At 40.1% G+C, this 22,846-nt stretch overlaps 1 protein-coding gene across 4 annotated transcripts in view; it reads left to right on the top strand.

Annotated features, from left to right (window-relative positions):
* Positions 1-22,217, top strand: part of SLCO5A1 (solute carrier organic anion transporter family member 5A1) — a 79,911-nt gene extending 57,694 nt beyond the window's left edge. For 2 of the 4 annotated variants that reach the window (XM_078393809.1, XM_078393808.1), the window contains exons 5-9: positions 3,236-3,434; positions 14,574-14,733; positions 15,420-15,661; positions 16,599-16,663; positions 17,340-19,602. In XM_078393809.1, coding sequence (XP_078249935.1) covers positions 3,236-3,434; positions 14,574-14,733; positions 15,420-15,661; positions 16,599-16,663; positions 17,340-17,797 — 1,124 coding nt within the window. In that variant the 3' untranslated portion in view covers positions 17,798-19,602. Of the gene's footprint in view, positions 1-3,235; positions 3,435-14,573; positions 14,734-15,419; positions 15,662-16,598; positions 16,664-17,339 lie in introns of all 4 variants that reach the window. The other 2 variants (XM_020812520.3, XM_072999012.2) reach the window with 2 other exon arrangements.
* The last annotated feature ends 629 nt before the right edge of the window (positions 22,218-22,846 follow it).

The following is a 22,846-nucleotide window of genomic DNA, read 5'->3' as shown; positions in this document are numbered from 1 at the left end:
GATGCAGGACTATTTGTTGCAGACCTCAGTTAATTTTAGGTGTATTAAAAAAATCACTATCAGATTGGCAGATGTAAAGGAAAACTTCATAATATGTAGCCTTTTAAAATTTGCCTGTCTCCACAATATATGCATTTGTTGGATCTTCATCCTCACCTCACAAATGACTAATTAAAAATTAATTTTGGGCCATAAAATCCTGTGTAAAGAAAGGCAGCACTGTAATATACACCAAGTGCCTAAGTAAAATTAACTATTCAATTTGGTTCTTCTGAATTATTTTCCATCTAAGTTTCACATAATTTCAAACAACACTTGGGAGCTGAATCCTTTCCCAGCCTTATGTAAAAACAAAGCAGTATTTCAATATGATTAACAATAGTTCTATTTATAGCATTTCTACTGTTTCTGGGAAAATCATAAGGAGGCTTTCATTAATCCTTCGACACCATTGTAGGATGAAAATTCTGGACCTTTTTTGTGGGTAGTAAATTTGTTGAGATAGTTATCTCCTGTTTTGTGTTGGAGAATGTTAAATAGCAAGTAGTGGTTCACATGATGGAATGCTCCCCTATGGGGGAAGAACATCCTACATGTAGAAAGCCAGCAGGTCAGAGAGAAGACAAGGCTGTGTATTTTCTTCTTCATAATATATCTACACCTCTCTCTCTCTCTCTCTCTCTCACTATGAAGGAATTAAGATGCTTTTAAGTAAGGAAGTATTACTTGAAACCAAGATCAAATTCATCCGTAGTATGGTATTTCCAATTAGTGTGTACAGGCAGTGAAGAAGAATGTCAGGGGAAAACATCCATTCAAAATGTGATGTTGAGACACAACTTTACAGATGCCATGGACTACTATATCTTGCCTATCAGGGCATTGCGACCACTCTGGGCGGCTTACAACACAAAATATGTGAATAAATATAAAAAAGGAATTATTACATAATTAGACAATGCTACAAGATGGAGAACATAAAAAAATAAATCACAATAGAGAAAGAAGGGGAGAGAATCAGGAATTAACTGGAGGGAAGGCCTACCTAAACATCCATGTTTTTAATTGGTTTTTGAAAGTACCCAGCGAGGGAGCTGTGCGAATCTCCGGAGGCAGATTGTTCCAGAGGTGAGGAGCCACCACTGAGAAGGCCCGGTTCCTTGTTTTTTCCTTCCTGGCCTCCCTCGGCGTCAGGCTCCTCAGCCTCACCTTCTGAGTTGCTCGAGTGACACGGGTAGAACTTGGTGGGAGTAAGCGTTCCGCCAAGTATTGTGGCCCTAAATCGTTTAGGGCTTTATACGTAAGCATCAAGACTTTGAAGTCAACATGGAACTGAATGGGCAGCCAATGCAATGCAGCCAAAATAGGAGAAATATGGAGGTATTTTCTCGCTCCACTAAGGAGTCTGGCCGCCGCATTCTGCACCACTTGGAGTTTCCACATCAACTTCAAAGGTAGCCCCACATAGAGCGCATTACAGTGATCTAATCTCGAGATTATGAGCACATGAACCAAGGTAGTGAGCACCCCCGTATCGAGATAGGGCCACAGCCAGGCTATCCGCTAAAGATGGAAAAAGGCGATATGGACCAACAACGCCACCTGAGTATCCATGGTGAGCTCTGTGTCCAGATGGATCCCCAGGCTGCGAACCCCACTCTTTGCAGCAAGGGTCACCTGCCCCAAACGAGAGAGTCACCCAAGCCACCAATAGTGGGGGCACCTACTCTCAGAACCTCTGTCTTGTCCAGGTTCAGCCTCAGCCCATTTTCCTGCATCCAATGCAGTACAGCCCCCAGGCAGCGCTGCAGGGACAAAACGGCATCTCCTGCAGTTGGTGGAAAGGAGATGTAGAGCTAAGTGTCATCAGCATACTGATGACATGATGCCCCGCACCCCCTGATGACCCCACCCAGCAGCCTCATATAGATTTTAAACAGCATTGGGGAGATACTGTGGAACCCCACAGTTGAGACTCCACAGGGCCGAGACACTTTCCCCAAGCTGTACTCTCTCCCCCAAGAAGAAGCAGAGCCAGGCAAGCGCCAGGCCACCAATTCCCAACTCAGAGAGCCTCCCCAGGAGGATATAGTGGTCAACGGTGTCAAAGGCCGCCGAGATGTCGAGAAGGACCAACAGAGATATTTTACCCCTGTAAGCCTCCCTCAGCAGGTCATCATACAGGGCGACCAATGCCATCTCTGTACCGTGGCGCGGCCTGAAGCCCGACTGAAATGGATCCAGGGCGGATGGCCTCCACTTTAGATTTAAAAAAATGCTGCAAATTGTAGTAATAAGTGGGCACTAGATTAAATCAGGCCTGAACTCTCTCTAGAAACATGACTGATCTTAGGTTATTTTATAATGAGAAGACTAATGGAGAAAAAAAATAAAGCTTGGTAGATTACAAGGCAGCAGGAAAGAGAGGAGTATTGAATATGAGATGGATTGATTCAATAAAAGAAGCCATGACCTTTAGCTTGCAAAACCTAAGCAAGGTGTTAATTGGAGGTCATTAATTAATAAAGTTGTTATAAGTCAGGAACAACTTGTTATCACAGAACACACACACATGTAGTGCAAGTGTTGTATAGTTTATGTTATTTGTGAATTGGCATAATTGAATATCTCTAGTTTTCACTCTGTCTTCTGATTATTGCTGCAGTGTTTTAATCTCTTGATATCTCTTAAAGTTTTTTCTTTTGATACTATATTTGTCTCTTTTCTGCTGTTTCTTTCACCCCATTGTAATTGTGATTATGAATCACTCCCAGATAATTCTTGGCAGATAATAAATATAAAGGATGAATGATCATTGTTTCATTCTTGTATGCCAACATGAGAGCTCTGTTAAACTCAAGGGTGCAATATTTAACCTTATTAATAATAATATGTGGAAATATTACTTGTTTTATTGGTAGAGATGGTTATTTTTCTTTCCCACTCTATCAAACTTGGAATTTGTTTTATCAGTGGCTAGAAGCACGTTGTATAGATTAAGGACTTAACATGTATTGTAGATGTATCAACAAATGACTATAAGCGGAACCCAGGGGACATGATGTTAAAAAAATACGGACAGGCTTTGTAAATAATAATTTTAAAAAGAAATTAAAAAAATAATAAGAATGTGTAGAAATATTACTTGTTTTATTGGTGGAGATGGTTGTTTTTCTTCCCCACACTTTAAGTAGTAAATGTTTTAATCTTTCCTCTTTCTTTTTCCTTCCATCAGGTGTGATTATTGTTCCAAGTGCTGGTGTTGGTATTGTCCTAGGGGGCTACATTATTAAAAAGCTCAAACTCAGTGCAAGAGAATCGGCAAAATTGGCAATGATCTGCAGTGGTGTATCTCTACTGTGCTTTTCAACACTCTTCATTGTTGGTTGTGAAAGCATTAATCTAGGGGGCATAAATATACCATATACCACAGGGTGAGTGGCTTTTGACTTTCTTAATAATACATGCCTTGCATCAAAGCTAAATAAATATAGTAACATTGCTCCCTCCCCCTCAACCATTAAAGAACTTAAAAGCCCTTTAATCAATCAAGGAATGAAGAGATTTATTGAATAGCCAGACTTTGAAGGTCTAGTGAATGACTTGCCCAATAGGCCACAGGATTAGAGCATATAGATTTCTCTGCATTGTTCAGTGAAGAAAGTGTACGCTTTATTGAATATTATGCATCCTATGCAGAGCCAGGCACATATGGTCTTGAAGACACATGACACCATCAGTTTATTAAAATGCTGTAAGCTTGGGTGTGGTTAGAGCTTGAATACAAGACTGTCACATACACTTCATATGTAGCACATTGAGTTCCATGTTTGAAGAAATCCAAGGTACAACAGAACTTAGAAAAATTACTTTTTGATCTACAACTTCCAGAATTCCACAACTAATTGTTTTGCTAGCTATGGGCTTATAGGAGTTGTATTTCAAACAAGCTGCTTTCCCAGTTTCTGGGATAAAGAGGTATTAAGTAAAGTAGGCAGAGCGCCTTCTCCCACCCAGTTCCGCCACAGTCACTCGTTCCAGCCAGGCCGGGCTGCTGAGGGACCTAATGCCGAGGGAGGTCCAGAAGGAAAGAACGAGGAACTGGGCTTTCTCGGCGGTGGCCCCTTGCCTCTGGAACAACTTGCCCGTTGAGATCCGCCTGGCTTCCTCTCTGGGTGTCTTCAGAAGCAAGAAGCACTCTCTGGGTGTCTTCTGGGTGTCTTCAGAAGCAAACTCAAGATCTGGCTATTTGGGCAGGCTTTCCCTCCTGCTGTATGTTAAATTCACACCTTACCATCTTGGATTTATAGTGCATGTTTATTGGTTTAACTGTTTTTTAAATTTGTAATGCCACCCAGAGTAGACCTTTGGTCTAGATGGGTGGGGTAGAAATCCAATAAAAATAAATAAATATTTATTCTCTGAGGAGAAAAAAAAATAGACTAATGTGCAAACCTCTGCTGAGGGAAGACAAGAATTTGTGGGTGAAGAAGGAAGGAATCGGACCTTTTTATAAGCAGAAATGGGGATTATTATTTTTGGAGAGATACAGCTTTCACAGTCCCCAGCCAGTATGGCCAGTGACTGTGCTCCTTGGAGACTTTGTGGTGTTTTAGTCCAAAAAATAATAATAATAATCTTTAGTTATGAATCATTGGACTCATGATGTCTTAGTTAGTTGTCCTTGTGCACATCCTAGGAGAATCTGTCCAGCTGCAATTGAAAGGGGATGCTGGACTGGAGGGTTCTGGTTCTCATCCAGCTGGGCAACATTCCCTTATTTGCATGTTCTCATATCGCACCTTTCTCATATATATGTCTTCTATTTTAAAGTAAAGCCTCTTTAAGTAAGTGGCTTGCATTTTCCTTTCATAGCTGTTGCATGTTTCCAGTTGCTGTATAAATATTAATATGTGTATTTCTTCCTGGAGCACAGGACGAAAACGGACTGTTCTGAAAAATCTTATCTCTAACCACCGCAAAATTTAATTAAAAGTATTACTTTTTGGCAGTGCATATGTATGCTTAAAACTGCTTTGCTGGAAGGGTATCCAAAATGTGATGGCTCAGTGTAAAATGCAGGTTTGAGCTTGGAAAGACGGCTAATGGTTCTCTGTGTGTATACCCTTAAGGTTACATTAGGCTGCAGAATTTTAAAAAGTACTTGGAGGTTTAGCCTGAAAAGATGTTCTGCAAAATGGTTGACTCAGTCCTACACTTGCTGATAATTTCAGCAAGTCCCATAATTTCCCTTTATCATCAGACAACTCAAGGACATTCTCTTTTTTATAAGTTAAAGCACCAGTTGTGGTGGCTCCAGACTTTTAATTCCCAGATATGCTGCTGGAAAAATTGCACACTTAAGCACAGGAAATATTTTTGCTGTGTGTTTACTGGAAGCTTTCACTCAGATCATGGGATATTTCCAGCCAAGTTTGTTCTCCACCTTGAAACTGCAATGCATCGTTTTTAGCATTAGGGATGGGGGTTGCAGGCAGTGCCATCAGCCATTTGTAATCTTCTATGTTGCCTCATCTCTTCTTCAGCCTTTTTTCTAACTGCAAAAATCCCTTAAGGAGGGAATAACTGAGTAGCCACAGTGTCTTGTGACTGGTGGCAACAAGAGTCATTAACCTGGAAACATTATTTGTCTAATGTTTTTCAGGTGTCCCTTTGGTCTAGATGGGCGGGGTAAAATCCAATTAAATAAATAAATAAATAAACAAAATATTTTTCAGGTGTCCAGTTATGCAGTATGGGCAACAATTTCATGTTCGATGATATTTCTCTTCAATAGCTCCAACATGTTGGTGAAGAAGTAGTTTCACCTGTAGAAAGTCTGTAATAACCCTTTCCTCAAACTGTCTAGAATAACGGTTGTTCCTATGCCGAAAACATCAATACGTCTGTCTACTTACCTATCTTGTACAGCAGCCATTCTCAATTGTTTTTGGATAGCGTGATTAACACAATATGAAAGAAATATAGGGCAAATCAGTATTGTACAAGTCACATAATGAACCTTATAAGGTGCTGTATGAAGAATTGTTTCCTGTCTGTGGCCCCCTTCAGATGTGCCATGTAGCCACCATTGAAAATGGCAGCTGTACAGGATCCCCTTTAAATTGCATTAATTTTATTGGTGGCATATGTTTGAATTTCTGTGGATAGGTGATAAAATAGATGATATTACATGTACAAAATTGTAACAAATCCTAACTTCAGCCATATGCTAATTCTAAAATCTGTGTTAAGAGTTATATTTCTTCTAGGCCAACAAAAGGGCACAAATATGTATGCAAGTCTGTAATGGTAGCGATTAAGCAGAAAAAATATTGGGGCCGTGATCAATAGTTCAAATCAAAACCTGCAGCAATGATTAATGTGTTTTGGGAAGAACTAAACTTAAAACATGGATACATTTTGGCATACTGTTTACTGTTCTGGAGATCTCAACTCTTATCTGAAAAAACATTGGCACAGAGTTGAAGAAAGTACAGAAGAGACCAAGGAAATGATCCACAAGCACTTTAATTGGCAAATTGAGCCTCCAGGTTTAGATAATGAGCAGTTGTGAGGCTTGTGTGCAAATAAAAATGGTAGCACATACTTTCCTTTGTGCTTTGTACTTTGCATATAGGTTTTCCAAAAGAAGATGCTGACCCAAAAGCATCCTTCTTATGTCAAGTGTCCCCTCAAACTAATTAGTCTTCATTGCATTGGTTAGAAGTCTATAGTAGTCTATAGTAGTAACAGATAATGGTATCTCTTTGGGTGTGTGTGTTTCTGCGATAGCTCTAAGACCATGAAAGCCTAGGCATCTAAAACCTGGCATGCATACAGAAGGATCTTGGAATGTCCATCTCAGGTGTTTTAAAAAATGAATTAATGTTTAAATGAAATAATTAATTTAAATTAACTGAAAATTCGTTTGTAGTTTGCAGTATCATCTTCATTCGCTAGGTGCCTGACCATTAAATAGGAAGCTATACTCAGACCTGGTAAATTTATCCCTGTGAAAATCAGAAGCATAGTAGAAAAAATTCTAGATATAACTTCTGTTCCCTTCTGCATGTTTGCAAACTATTAAAAACAGTTAAAAGAGAACGGGAGAGGAAAAATTCCTGCTATCAGGTATGGGAAGTGGAAGAAGTGTGAGCAGAGAGGAAAAGTGAATGAACCTCAAGGTAGAGATAATGAACAGTGAGAAAGGAAAAGCATGGAGCTAGGAAAAAAGGAGGAAAACAGAGGAGAAACGAAAGAGCATGTGGTTCTTCTTTGTGGCCTCTGTGAATCACACTCTGGATGATTGATGCCTGCCCAGAGCTCCATTGGAAAGTCCTAGAGTTTCTCCGGTAGCAAAAAAACCACATTAGAATAAGGCCCCTCCCCCCCTCGTATAAGTGCCTTGGCGCCAAGGCTCCCCTTTCAGTTTTCTATCAACTGTCACATTGAGAGCCTCATAGTTCTGTTTCTGTGAGTAAAAGAGAGAGAGTTTATTCCTGATTCCTTCCTGTTATCAATCTTTTTCCTTTAAACTTTTAGATCAAATTCATTATCATCAGAGATTTTTTTTCTTTTCTACTCCGGCTGCAGCACCCCCCCATCGTTTTTTCTCAAATTATTTTCTACCTATTCATGGTCCCTTTGGGCCCGTTTAAACACTGCTTGGTCTGTGATAACAAAATACCACTCTTGGATGGCCACGCCAATTGTCTTTTTTGCTTGGGAGAGGCACACCAGAAGTCCTCCTGCCAGCATTGTAAGAACTTCAAGCACGGAGTCCTTTGTTCTCACTTATCCAGATTAAGACTCTGTCTTTGGGAACAATCCGTTCAACCAACCAAAATGGCCCAACCTCCTTGTAAAGCCACCTCACAAACCAAAGCAATGGACAAGGTTCTTTCAGAAGCCTCAAAACAACGTTCATCGACCATGCCATCCCACTCCGACGCTTCGTCTAAAACTTCAAAAACACATAAATCGAAGCGTTCATTACCAAAATCCTCGATATCGAAGCCCTCCATTAAACGTCAAATGTCCACTGTAGCCTCTTCGGTTCTGGAGCCTTCTACGCCTAAAAGACCTAAACAGCATAACTCTAACACTGCAGTCATTTCTCAGCAGCCTCAACAAATCGCCAAATCAATCTCTATTGGTTTGCTTTCTGATGAACTCTCTCATCAACCCTGCTCCCAATCACTGGAATGACAGGGTTGATCAATTAACATCTTCTCCTCCCAGTCCTCAACACTGTGTTCTCTCAAGCAACCCTTCCGTAGTTGCTTCACCTGACAGGGTCGACTCCGAACAACCTTGTTGATGCTGACCCACCATCACTGACAGAAGATTTCCAAACTTACTCCCAACTTATGATCCGTATGGCTAAGTCTCTCAATCTCCAAATCCACCGTCCTTCAGTACTCACCAAGTGCATGGCACCAGTAGCTGCTTACCTTGGGTTGCAAAAAATTCTCATATTTCCATATATCGACAATTGGCTCCTCATAGCTCGTTCCCGTTGCAAGGCCCAACGAGACATTCACTTCGCCCTTACCCTCCTTCACAATCTTGGTCTCACTGTCAACCAACAAAAATCAAATTTGAAACCTACAAAGATTATTCATTTTATAGGCACATGCATAGATTCCACACAAGCTTGCGCCTTTCTTCCTCCAGACAAGAGAGGAAATATCATCGCATTACTTCAGGTTTTCACCCCTGATGCTATGGTACCCACCTTGACTGTGCAACATGTATTAGGCACCATGGCCTCTATGACTTCAGTAGTGCAGCACGTACGTCTCAAGATGAGATCTCTTCAGTTGTGGTTTCTCACCCTCTTCGACCCGCTCACGAACTCTCCTCACACTCTTTTAAGGGTCACCCCAGAACCCGCCTCCCAACTTCAGTGGTGGTGTTTTCCTCCCAAGCTATCCGTTGGGTGGCCGTTCCGACAGCCACAATCACAAATACAGATCACCATCGACACCAGCCTCAAAGGCTGGGGAGCTCACTGCAAATCTCTCAAAATCCACGCCAAGTGGTCTTCCAGAGAGAAATTGTTTCACACCAACGAATTAGAGCTGCTGCTAGTTATAAAAGCTTGCAAAGATGGTACAAATTGCCACCACCAACACCACGGTGGTGTACTATATTCTGAAACGAGGGGCACCCACTCTGCAAGTCTCCTCTATTTAGCAGTCGACCTCTGGGAGTGGTGCCTAGCACATCATATCTGCCTCACTGCTTTACACATTGCCGGCCACAACAGCGACTTAGCTGATCTACTCAGCCGCACAAACTCTCAAGCTCATGAATGGGAGCTAGATGAATCAGTTTTTCTTTGCCTATGCGAACGATGGGGCAAACCAACTCTCAGCCGCTTCGCCTCCAGTGTGAATCAGAGGTGTAAACGATAATGCTCCTGAGCCGGCATTGGCAAACACTCCCAAGGAGATGCATTCATCGGCCAATGACCCAAGACCCTCACTTACCTTTTTCCACCATTCCCACTTCTCCACAAGGTTGTTGTTCACCTAGAACAAGACAAACCTGATGCCATCGTTATAGCCCCTTGGTGGCCAAGACAACAACAATCTCTCATCAGACAATCACCACCTCCCTCGCCTGCCCCACCTCCTCATGCAGAACAACGCCCAAGTAATCCATCCAGACTTACTTCTGCACCTGGCAGCATGGAGGATTCCGCCTCACTAATGAATGTCCTCCATCAATCAAAGAAGCCCTCCACTAGGAAGGCTTACCTGTATAAAGGGAACAGATTCAAATCTTTCACTGAAGCTTCTTCATTGCTTTCTATCAACCCATCACTTGCTACCGTTCTACGTTTTTTGCTTCATCTCAAGTCTAGCGACCTTTCCTTCTCTTCCTTGAGAGTTTACCTCTCTGCCATAGCTTCTTATTAGCCCCCTAACTCTCTGGCAGCTGATTTCTTCAAGCATCTAACATTGAAACACTTTCTTAAAGGTCTATCTCATATCTAGCCAAATACCCGCCCGCCTTCCCCGCAATGGTCACTAACACTAGTACTGCAACAACTTACTAAAGCTCCTTTCAAACCTTTCACTTCAACTGATTTATGGCTACTTACCTTTAAAACAATTTCCTCATCACCTCAGCTTGATGAGCTAGTGATTTAGCGGCCTCACATCACGACTATCCTTATTTACAATTTTTTCTGGACTAAGTCAAACTATCCATGGATATTTCTTTCCTCCCCAAAGTCGTATCTCAGTTCCATCTCTCTCAGCCATTTACCCTTCCCTCCTTCTTCCCGGCACTGTCCACAACCCAAGAAAGAGTCTTCCATACTTTAGATGTTAGGCGAGCCCTTGCCTTTTACGTCCAACACACCCAACTTTTCAGGCGTTCACCTCGACTTTTCATAAGTCACCAACCACCTACTAAAGGTTGCCAGGTGACATCTCAAACCATATCTAGATGGGTCGCTTCAACCATTCACCTCGCGTATCAGCTGGCATGCAAACCAGTCCTGAAGGTGATTCGCCCTCACTCCAGCAGAGCAGTGGCGATCTCTACGGCATTCCTACGCGGCGTATCTCTTCTGGATATCTGCACCTCTGCCACCTGGGCAGAGCTGTCCACTTTCATCCGGCATTATATACTTGATCTCCGGCAGAAGTCTGATGCGGCCTTTGGACATCCTGTTCTAGCCTCTACCTTGGTGTGACAACCTGCCTCCGGGTAAGACAGCTTTTTAGTCACCCAGAATGTGATTCACAGAGGCCATGAAGAAGAACGACAGGTTACCCACCTGTAATTGTGGTTCTTCGAGTGAACCTCTGATTCATACATCCCGTCTGTCCTCCCCACTGTCACGCCATTCTGCTTAATGTAGCGGTGGTTGACACAACTGAAAGGGGAGCCTTGGCGCCAAGGTAATTATATGAGGCAGAAGGGGCCTCATTCTAATGTGTTTTTTGCTACCACAGAAGCTCTAGAACTTTCCGATGAGGTTCCGTGCAGGCACGGATCACTCAGAGTGTTAATCTCAGAGGTCCACTCAAAGAACTACAATTACAGGTGGGTAACCTATCATTTCCTAAGTGTAGAGAAAGGGTACCTAGAAGGGGAATCAGAATGAGAGAATAACACAATGGGAGAAATAGGTGGATGACGGAATGGCTGTAGAGGTAGGTTGGTGGATTGAAAGACAAAGTATCTACGTGTGTGCGTGCTAAAAAGTCTCAGGATAGGGAGGTTGTCTAAAGAACTTCTAGGCTGTGCAAAGCTATATACTTTGGCAAGTGGGAGAATAAAAATAGAAAAGTTTTGGGAATGAGCTGTCTGTTTACAAGCAAACATAGTAATGAGGAGTCTGTTGTTTACAAGTTGTATATGTTCATGCATGTGCTGTAGCTGCAGCTGTATCTGACTGCTAAGCGACAAGCCTCAAGAACTCTCAAAATGTTCCAGAGGGCAGCCAGAAGTCAGCTGTCATGCCAGTTGTTAAAGCACCAGGCACGGCAGCTTCAGCTTGCTTTACTTCACCTTGAAAAATAATCTAAAAGCAGAAGTCAATTAAAATGAAAGAGTCATTTTTAGGAAAGTAGACTGCATGAATAGCTCAGTGGTTTAGGTATGTGGCTATGGAGCTAGAGGTTGGGTATTCAATTCCCCAGTGTGCCTCCTATGAGTAGAGCTAGGCGGTATGGCCTTGGGGAAGCTGCACAGTCCCATGGGTCCCCAGAAAAAGGGAATGGTAAATCCCTTTTGGGTAGCCTGTACCTGGAAAACCCTGAAAAGGGTCACCATAAGTCATAATTGATTTGGTGGGGCATGGTAGACCTGTGTCATTCTTTTCATGAGTTAGTGTCACCTCCATCAGAGTTAACAAGTAGATCATATTCATTGCTATCTTTCTGTTTTTTAAAAATAATAGTCATGATTGCACCATGCCAGCATCTTCCAGGCATTACCTGAGGTCTCCTGAGTCGCTTTTGGGGGATCTTGGGAGCTGCAGTGGACAAAACGTCTGGAGAATTCCCTTTGTTTGAGTATCCATGTGCTTACAAGGCCTTTGAATTAGTGCAAACCTAAGACTGGCCCCATCTTTTATGTTCCATTCCATGTGTGGTATTATCAGAATTTGCAAAAGTCACATTTTTATGACAACTTCCAAAGTATCCTACTCAGCATCTTGTAGTCCCAAAAAAGTCACTTTCCCAAGCTGTTTTTGTTACATTGATGGCAAATGCTAGAAGCACAGAGTTGCTTTCAAAATTGCATAGGTAATGCAGGGCTCATTTGGAAATCCAGCCCATTATTTATTAGTAATTCAGAGCAAAGGGATGATTCTAAATACATCTAAAAGTAGAGACAATTCAAAATATTTTTTCACTTATGTATTCTCTTTATTCTTTTTTGTGGTGTCCATGTATGCACACAAAATGTGTGTGTGTTCCTGCACAACACTGCTTTGGAAAGTTCCAGAGCCTCAAAAACAAGAGTGCCTTAGCCTTTTTCCTTCTCCTTTGTTCTTTCATCTCTGTTAAAAAAAGAGGGAGGGGAGAGAAAGAGAGAGAGTGTGCTAGTTCCTAGAGGATTTACGCCCCCCCCTTTTTACCTCAATGGCTTTGCTATCCCCACTTTTTCCAACAATTTATGGCCATTGCTCTAATGAAAAAGTGTGTCACTTGTGGCCAAAAGATTCCCCTGTCCGCTGAGCATGAGACTTGCTTATTTTGCCTAGGCAAAGCTCATTTAGTTTAGTCCTGCAAGATCTGTAAGAGCTTTACCACTCAAAGAACCATAATTACATAAGTACAGTAACCAGGTCTTATCTGTGTATTTAAATAACATTGAACTATACCAAAAATAAACAGCTATTGAAAAGGTTTGATGTTTTATAGCATATTATTTGTTTACTGAGAAGGTTATAATCCCTTTTATTGTCCCCACCCATCTCAGGCATTAGGTTTTCTTCTGAGTATCTCTGATGTAGGTGTAAAAAGGGCTCTTTTGTGTGTTAGGTGTTTGTTTGTTTTTTGCCGTAACATTACAAAATCTTGCTCATATTTCAGTCTATTATTGTGAATATTAAAGTACCATTTATCTTGTCCCATAGGCAGGCAAAGACCTTTTCATTCAGAAAAGCCTTTGCATGTAAATTGATCTGTTACTGGAAGGGGGTTTAACTACTTGGCTGCTAGCTTCTATTGTTGTGCTTTTAACTGACTGGATTTGATGTTATGTTTTAATCAGTTCTGTGATCCCATAAGAATAATGATTAATGGTAGTTTTAAAAGAAAAATATATTCAGACTTCTGAAAAATCAGTTGGAACCTCTGTACTATCTTTTTGTATTTTAGAACTGTAAGCTGCCTTGAATACTTTGTTTGTTTGTGGGGGGGGGGAAGAGTATAATAAATAAATTTAATGAAGTGGATCCAGATTAAGGCACATGAAACCGGACTGTTGGAAGAGATTTCACTACCTCATCTCCATCGCATAGCTTCTCCGAATGAGGATGAAGCATCCTGCAGTGGTCCAGGTGACCCAGAATGTGCAGTGGGCCATAGCAGCATCTGATTCACCCAAAACTGGATGAAGCCAAGGTTAATGAGCTAGCCCCCTTCCATTAGCAGAAGGCAGATTCTGAATCTAGAAGCAGTAACACAAAGTAGACCAATGAAATGAATGCATTTTCATTAGTCATAATAACTAACTTTGCCAGATGTCATTGGATCTGTTCTAGGTATAATGAAGTACTGTATGGAAGCAAACCTACAGTTCTAACATCAGGAATACACAGATAACCAAGAAATGTATTTAATAAAGAAACAGACAGATAAAGTTCAAAAATATTTTTGATAATAACTATCTAGAAAAGCAATACTATATACTTCTATACTTAAGAAATAGGCAGTGTTGCTGGACACTGTTGGCTTCAGGGTACAACATAAATTATTCTGTGATCCCATGAGTACAATGATTAATGATAATTTTAAAAGAAAAAAATTAAATCTTTTCCAAAAACTATCAGTCAGAATCTCTGTACTATTTTTTTCTTCAGTGTTCACAAGAATTTAATATCTCACCAACGTATGCAACAGTAGAAAGCTATTTTTAATATTCTGAATTTCCATATTTTTGTATCTATATATATTTTTTCAAAGGAATCTGTAACTTGTCCATATGTGTACAAGCAATGTAGTTTTATTTAAGAAAGTAGTCTTTTTTTGTTTGTTACCTACCTTCTTCAAACACCGGTGTTCATTTGGCATCAGGTAAACCTTAAGCTTAACAGGAGGATGAAGTGGATCTTGGTCAGGAGCTTCACTCTATTGTGCCTCTATCCAGAGTCTTCATGTTTTTCTGTGTATCTCCTATTTACTTAATTATGCTGTGAGTGCTTATCATGGCAAACACTAGTCTTTCTGCATTAGGTGAGAATCTATATGGACAGAAATTAATCGTCGGCATCGTATCTTGTAACTGCATTATTTCAGAGAAAATAATTTCTGAAGTTTTTTGGGTGTCTCACATTTTCTTTGATTAATTCTCATTATGATCTCCTTTTTTAATAGTCCGACTCTCACCATGGCTCATAGGAATCTGACTGGAAGCTGTAATGTCAATTGTGGTTGTAAAATCCATGAATATGAACCTGTGTGTGGGTCAGATGGAATTACGTATTTCAATCCTTGCCTGGCTGGTTGCATCAGTAGTGGAAACCATAGCATGGGCGTGAGTATGTCTACAAGAAACCAGCCTGCGTATGTTCAGTTTGTAAAGAAAGACATGTATACAAGAAAGATTGCCCCGGTTTGGAACTGTTGGTCACAACTAGTTACTTATAATGTGTTATTTTGGGGTAGCAAGAAATGCAACTAGCAGTTACAAAATTGCTCTTCAGATGTAACAAATAACAAGTAATTACTTCCAAAAGCTATTTTTAAGGACACTCTTGGAGGAATTTTTCTTGGGGCTGTACAGAGTGAAAAGGGTGTGTGTGCTCAATGCTTTCTCCTAATTCTCATTCACATACACCCAGACCCTTCATTAGTTTTATATGACAAATACAGAATGTTTGAGAAACCTGTTTTGTTTCATAATGGCTGAAATCCTGTTGTGCACCTCTGTGTGTGCAACAGGGACAATGCCATTAGCTGCAGCAAATCACCACTGATTAAAAACTTCCTCTAATGATTTTGGATTTTGTATGCGTGGCATGCACTCTGAACTCACTAGCTGCTATTTGCCTTTGATGAGTGGTGATTTGCTGCTCCTGTCATCATCTTCATTGTGCACATGAAACCGAGCAACAGGATTTTGGCCTATGTGTTCCTTTGTCTATAGCCTACTGTATTGATATAACATTTTCTTATAGAATTGCAAACCTGGTATCTTTGTGTTTCATCTTCATTTCACAGATAAGAAATTATACAGATTGTGCCTGTGTCCAAAGCCGACAAGTAATCACACCCCCAACAGTTGGGCAGCGCAGCCAGCTAAGAGTTGTGATAGTCAAAACATATCTTAACGAGAATGGCTATGCCGTGTCTGGGAAGTGTAATCGAACCTGCAATACGCTCATCCCATTCCTCATTTTCCTTTTCATAGTCACGCTGATCACAGCCTGTGCCCAGCCATCGGCCATCATAGTGACACTCAGGTTAGAGCTGCCTGGCTCGTTACACTATCACAAGAGGATATGGGTTCTATGGTAATTCTTAAGTGTCAATTTACAGGAGATCTGCTCTGTTCGGCTTGGTATATTATTGCCAGCAGATATGTCTCACCCTCACCTGTCTGATAATGAATCATGACTGCTACCTTGCATATACCCTTTTGCTGTTATGTGTGCTCCCTTCACATAGGATAGGGATAAAGGGAGGCATTGCACAGTAGCAGATGAAACCACTTAAGAGTTTGCTTGAGATCTTCCCAAGTGGTTAGCTGTGTTAGTCTGTTGCTGCAAAAACAGCAAACAGACATCTTAAAGCACATGTGTCAAACTCAAGGCCAGTGGTCTGAATCCAGCCTGCCAGGCCGTTTCATGTGGCCCTTGCAGTGTTGCCTGCTACTGTGCAGCATACAATAAGCAGGTGCTTACTCAGTCACCCATAATGCTCTGCAAGGAGCATTATGAAAACCAGGTGGAACCAAAAAAAGAAAAGGAAAGCATCATACGTATTATTTTTTGTCAGGGTATTTCTTTGTCCCAGTCAAAGAAGTAACTTATTGGGACAAAAATGACATGTGCTGCTCTTTGGTTAACAGAATACAAGAAGTGTGCATGAAACCCTGACTGCATCATTAATACTGACCGTCAGTATATTAGAATTCTCACCGGGGTGAAAAAAGGCCCATAACTCACTCACTCTCTTGGTTTGGTTTCTCTTTTTTTCCATCTTGATACGTGAAGATTAAATTGACTTTCTGGATTTGCCTGTCTCTGCTCACTCTCTGGGTGTTAGTTGGTGTGTGAATCAGTAGGCTCACACTCTTAGCTAATACAGGATAAGGAGGGGAATACATTTTTTAAAAAGCTAAATATATTTTTAACCATATATGCCTTCAAGGCTTTAAAGTATAATTTTCTTTTCTAGGTCTGTGGAAGATGGTGAGAGGCCTTTTGCACTTGGAATGCAATTTGTTTTATTAAGAACCCTTGGTAAGTGTAGAGGCAAACAGGGCGTCTTATGCCTGCCAGGCTCACATTGACTGCATCCAGCCACAACAATAAAATCATTTATTTCCTCCCCACTCTGGTTTTAGTGCTTCCATAAGGTGGACAAGATTCAGTGTTTGCTTTCATTTCTGATTAACTGCAAAATGTGATTCATCTTAACTATGGTCTGTTTGAAGAAAAAACAGCTCCATAAACCATGGTTAGCACTAAACTTTGATATCTGAAATTGGAGGTGAAAGCTTTTAAATTTACACTTGTACTGGAGAAGAAAATGTGAGGGCGGAGTACAGGTGAGAAAGACTAGTCTTACTGACATTACAATAAATCACAGTTTATTCTGGGTTGAAACACAAATACTATTAAGCATAAAATGCATAACTGGAAATTAGATTTTTGATGCTGGGCTTGTCACGAGACCTTATCAAATAGGTTGCCTTATTAAATTTAATTATTCAATTCATTTCTTAACCAGTTACTTTATCTACATCTTATCCATATGACACTCTGTCCTTTTCTTTGATTCTGTATATGTTGTTTTCCTTAAATATGTTTTCGCCTTTATTAAGTAGCAGTCAGTCGAACAAAGTTGAACAAGCTTTACTGTGCAGTACAATTAACTATTCAATGTAGTTGATTTTACTCTTCCCATTTCTTTCAGCATACATTCCTACTCCAATTTATTTTGGAGCCGTCATTGATACCACCTGTATGCTGTGGCAACAAGAGTGTGGCGTGCAAGGCTCATGTTGGGAATACGATGTGACATCATTTCGTTTTGTCTACTTTGGGCTCGCAGCTGGTCTCAAATGTGTTGGATTCCTGTTCATTTTCCTTGCCTGGTATTCCATTAAGTATAAAGAAGAAAAGCTGCAAAGGCAGGTGTGGAGGGATTCACCTATCAATACAGTGAGTGAAGTAGTGGGTAGCAATGGAGCTCATCCAAACTATGCACGAACTAGATCCTGCCCCACTTTTAGCTCTCAAGGCGAACGTGCTGAAGATATCAGTCTGGCAGCAGGAATGCCTAACACAGCACAAACCTATCCGGGTCCCCTTACAACAGCAATAAATGCTTCAATTGAGAAGGGTTCTGAAGAAGCCACCCCTGGGATATAGGGGCACAATCTCAAATTTGATTTGTTGGTAAATTTTAAGTATGGGGCCTTTTGAAACACCGGTGCCTTTATTTCTTAACATGATCTGCAAACATATGATAAACCAACAGAGCTTAATGCACAAAGCCATGGCTTATCTGAGGGCTGGATACCTCAGAACAACCCAAGTTGCTTTTTTCCCATTGAGGAATGGAGTTTTAAAGTGTGATTGTAAGTACTTGAACAGTGTCTGTTAAACCTCTGTATACAGGCAGATGCTAAAATGGTCAGAGATCCTACGTCATTTGACAGCAATGCAAATCACTTGTGACAAAATACTAAGCTGGGGGAGGAATATATAATTAGTTTTTTCAAAGCACAACTAAAACGTCTCAGCTATGCAACTTAGGTTGGGTAACTTATTTGTTATGTGTATTTTTCTGGTTATTTTTTTCATTCATCTGAATGACAAAAAGAGGACATTTGGCGTCATGAAATGTCCAGTTACACAGGATGTTGTCTTTATTTTAAAGAATTACTTGAAGCCCCAGAACTGTTAAGATATGCCTGATAAATGGTAAACCAATTAAAGCCTGAAAATGTAAGGCATAATAATTTTAGTCTGTTACAGAAATTTAATTTGAGCATGATGTAATATATTCTTACTTTAGGACAGAGGTTGCAAAATTATAATTAGTGATTTGTGGTAATATTAAAACACAGCAAAACTGTACATAAATGCCAGTTTAGCATTCGTATATTCTTGCATCTCAGAGCTAATACGCAACAAATGCTCTACTGCTGCTACCAAATTCCTACTCAGAGTTTCTTTGACCGAACAGGCAAAAACTAAAATGTGGCTTGGAGTGGGTCATTGGAAGAGAGTCTAATGTGTATTATAGGATGGGTTTTAGTATTGCATGAGCTAGATTGCTGCTCACATTCTCCTTTGTGTACTATGTCTTCATCCAAGGATATATTGGTGCACTTACATGACCACATTGCTGTTCAGTCTGCTGTCATTCAAAAAGGAGTTTCTCTGTTTCTTGTGGGTGAGCTGTCAGATGGGTGAAATTACCCTTAGGGTATCTGTACATTTGACATACTTCTGCATCCATTAAAATTGTAGTATTTGGAGTATCTCATTATTCCTTAGTTTCATCCACATCAAGAAAGAATTATGGGACAGCCAAAGTGGATATGGGTGTGACATATTAGAAAAAAAACTTGTACATCGATGCCCAAGTATGGAGAAATTGGGACTGAAGCTCCACATTGAGTGCTCAGTTCTTTTGGTCCAGTTTCACTGAACTACTCTTTTTAGTAATGCAAAGCAGGCACGGAGAAGTATTTTCAGGATAAGCAAATGCTTAAAGCTTAACCGAGCTGCTATTTGTCTCCTGAACATCACACCCTTCAGCTGCTTTCATACATTATTTCTTATTATCTTCTGCCCCTATGGTAGGAAATGCAGCTTTGGAGAGATGAAAGAATTTCTGAACAAAGTCCAGAAAGGATGAAGCAGGCTTGCCTGCTCTTCCCACGTCCATGTTTCTGGTGCTACTTCATACATATATATTTAAAAGACAACTATTGAGGGAAAGAGCCCATGTAGCTGGACATTGCAAATGGTTAGAACTAGTTTCATGCTAGCTGCTTCTTCTCCTTTTATTCAGATGTTATCACATTTCTTTTGTTCCACTTTCATTAGTTTTTAAGAACAATTAATTGCAAGGTGCACAAAGTCTGCTGTCAGCTTAAAATATGATTAATAGAAAACATGCATCAAGATGACGGGAGAAATAAAAAAGTCTTTGGGATGCTCAATGAGATGTTCTGTTCTTTCTTGAAAGGCTACTTGTATTGCAAGTATCTGGTATGTTCCTTTGGGTTTTTTTGTGTGTGTCATGAAGGATTTCCATGGTGACACCTTTCCTTCTTGCAGTCAAAGAACTGGACAATGAGTGCTGTGCAGCCCTGAAATTCAGGACAAGTTTAAATAGGGCTTCTGATAACAAGATGAGTTGCTGTCAGTCGAAACTGGGGTCTTGCCCAAACACAAAACCTTGGGAGTTGAAGTCATTAGGAAACAAGGGGAGGAGAAACACTTCAGATAACACTCTTCTAGCAGAGGAAGAGAATAGGAAGGGGAACTTTTTGCACACAGAAAGCACAGGACACAATGAGTTATATTTGTAGTTCGGAATTGCTTGGCATGATGCATGCGCAATGCCAACACTGTAAATCAAGGTTTATGTTGATGCAGGTGGAATGCAGAATTGCAGTAAATGCTGGGAAGAGAGCTGTGGGTGGAGGTAGAGTCCTGAAGAGGTGACATATGGGGCGAGAAGAGTATTGGTTTTCATAAGGTTGGTTCCTAAATCATGATTTGCAGGGAACCAACTTTACAGATAAATGGCCTCTGTGTAACAGTTCTGTATTTCGAGGAAAATTAATGCCACATGTTGAAAACATAGCTGGAGAACATAGAAAAGTTACTTGCTCAGACTAGAATTACCACCATGGCTGGCTAGGGGACTCTGAGCACTGTAATCCAAAAAAGCAACTTTTCTATGCTCTGCAAAAGGGTTAGCTTTCCATTCAGACACCACTGCTATATGCTGCTTATGTTGTGTTACTGTGATTGCTTAAAGCAGCAAGTTGAAGTTTGGCCAGAAGACACATCATTGCTAATGGAGAAGAGGATTTGACTTTTTTATAATTAGAGATGGAGGAATTACAAGAGGGGTTCCTTTGGGCCAATAGTGTAATGCTTCAGGGTAAGTCCCCCACCTTTCCCTCCTTGCAACAGTTTCATTCAATTTAATAATTTGATATGTTGTATATAATGCACATGGAAGTAGATAGCCATAAATAATAATGTAAATAGATGTTTATAATTGCAGTACTAAGGGTACATACAAACCTAATATTGCCTCAGAATATTCATATTCTTCCATCTAGTTATTTCAACATTGATTCCATGTTTGAAATTTGAAATTGTGTTGATTGCCTCCAATGCAGTGTGTTAGTCTGAACATATACCTGTCCAGTTAATGTGTCATCAACATATTTATAGTGTTATCTTACTACTCTTGTATTCTGCAATATGTTCTCATAAAAGGGAGGGTGTGAGCCTTGGATTTGTTCTTGAATAACTGTGATAGCAGGTTTCCAAAAACAATGTTTTTGGTGCAACAGAGAGTGAAAAATCATCCTCCATACCAGAACAAATTGTTAAATTAACTGGATCACCTTTGAACTGATTGAAAAACTGGTGCTAATGTGTCAAAGGAATCCTCTTTTTTGGCATGAGAAATATTTTAAATAGGGTTTAAATAGCAGCATGAGCTTACCTTCTGAAATTCTGATGTCTGTCTTGCTAAATAAGGGCACAGAATTAATGGTAGCTTGGGCACACAGTCCAGCTCCTCAAGTGAGTTGTTTGGTCAACATCACAGAGATTCTAAAGCAGTCTTTTTAGATATCTTAGCCTAAAGAATTCTTTGTAATTTATTGATTCTCAGCAAGTAAGGTTTTGGACCTGTAGCTTTCTGAAGAAAGAGAATAATGGTTCAAAGAAATTGTAATGTAGTTTTCCTAAGCTGATGTGATAGCCAGTGACAGGTTTTTATGATTCTTGTGGCACCTTTTGAGCAGACATAAAACATGCATTTTGGACACTTGATGTTCCTTCTGTATGGACCATATCATTGTTGTTCTAAGTAATATTGATTGAATGAGATGACAATGTTAGCAGAAACAGAAAAACTGTGTCTTTCATTTGTGATTACTGATTACCTTTAAAAGGTTATATACTGTTATTCTTGCAAAGAGCACTGGATAGCCAAAAATATAACATAACAATGTGCAGTGTATAGTTAAAAACATAGGCTTGAGACTCACTGGAGATATGTGATACCTCTGTGTAAAAACAAACACTGCAGGGATGAGTTATATATTCTATGAAATATGCAATTTTGAACCAGTTAGCATTTTTTACTAGGATAGTTTCTCACATCATCCAAAACTGAAGCAAAGTAGATTTTTGCCATTGACTTCAAGTGAAACAATGATATATTGGGTATTTTTACAATGAGATGCCTAGAAAGAAGAAACTGTATGATTCAAGGAGCAAAATAGTTAAAAATGTTAATGTTATATTGGATATATTTCTGAGTGTGTCAGATGGGAACGCGTTTAGCTGTTGTGTCTGTGGTAACAAAAATGCAAATGTGATGGACTTGTGTGGAATAGGTAACTTTTTATTGAAGGTTTTTTTTTACTAATCCTCATGTCTCAAAGGAACAAAGAACAATTTTCAAAACCATTGTACAAATTAATGTAAAACAAAGTTTGGACAGAATTTGTTGCAAAAATCTGTCTGGAAGTGAGCCCTTCAATACTTGACGTTTTGAAATAAACATGGTGTCTCAAATGTGTTATGTTGTGACAAATATTATACTTTATATTCCAAGGTGGGGGAGAAGGAAGGTCAAGTGTAGAAAGCAGCACTGTGCATGGGTGGGGGTGTTGTTTAATTATTTCCTGCCCACAGCAAATGCTCCATCAGATCTGTTTACCCCAGTGGGGTTCTGAAAGTGGCTGTAGGAGGGCATGACGAAGGGAGGTGCTTACACAGTCTTGGAAAAGAGGTAAATTTAAAGCTTTCTATCTCACGTAGAGCCGAGGGAAGTAACTCCCTAAATTTCACCCAGCCAACATGGATATGGCAGAAACCAAAAGTAACTTTTATAAGCTGTGCTTCTGGCACTCATTTAGGATCATTTAGGTGTAGCTTTAGTCCACATGCAAGTATTTAATGCAGTATTGTATGGATTCATTTAATTATTAGTGTTGTGACTCAACTACTTTAGTGAGAAAGCCACATAGACTCAGTTTGTTTGAAAATGATATCCTATCTCCATAGGAGCTTTGTTTTGCTTTACCAAAAACCCATAGTACCTTTGATCCATGTTTTATTATATGGTGTTATGTGACTTCCACCAGCCAAATGCTTTTGAAAATAATGAAGTGAGGAGATATATCATCTGTGTTCAGACGGGTAGCA

The sequence above is a fragment of the Pogona vitticeps genome, chromosome 4 (assembly GCF_051106095.1).
Source record: "Pogona vitticeps strain Pit_001003342236 chromosome 4, PviZW2.1, whole genome shotgun sequence".
Lineage (NCBI taxonomy): Eukaryota > Metazoa > Chordata > Lepidosauria > Squamata > Agamidae > Pogona > Pogona vitticeps.
Note: the sequence above shows the minus strand (reverse complement) of the source record. Positions and strands in the feature narration are given on the sequence as shown.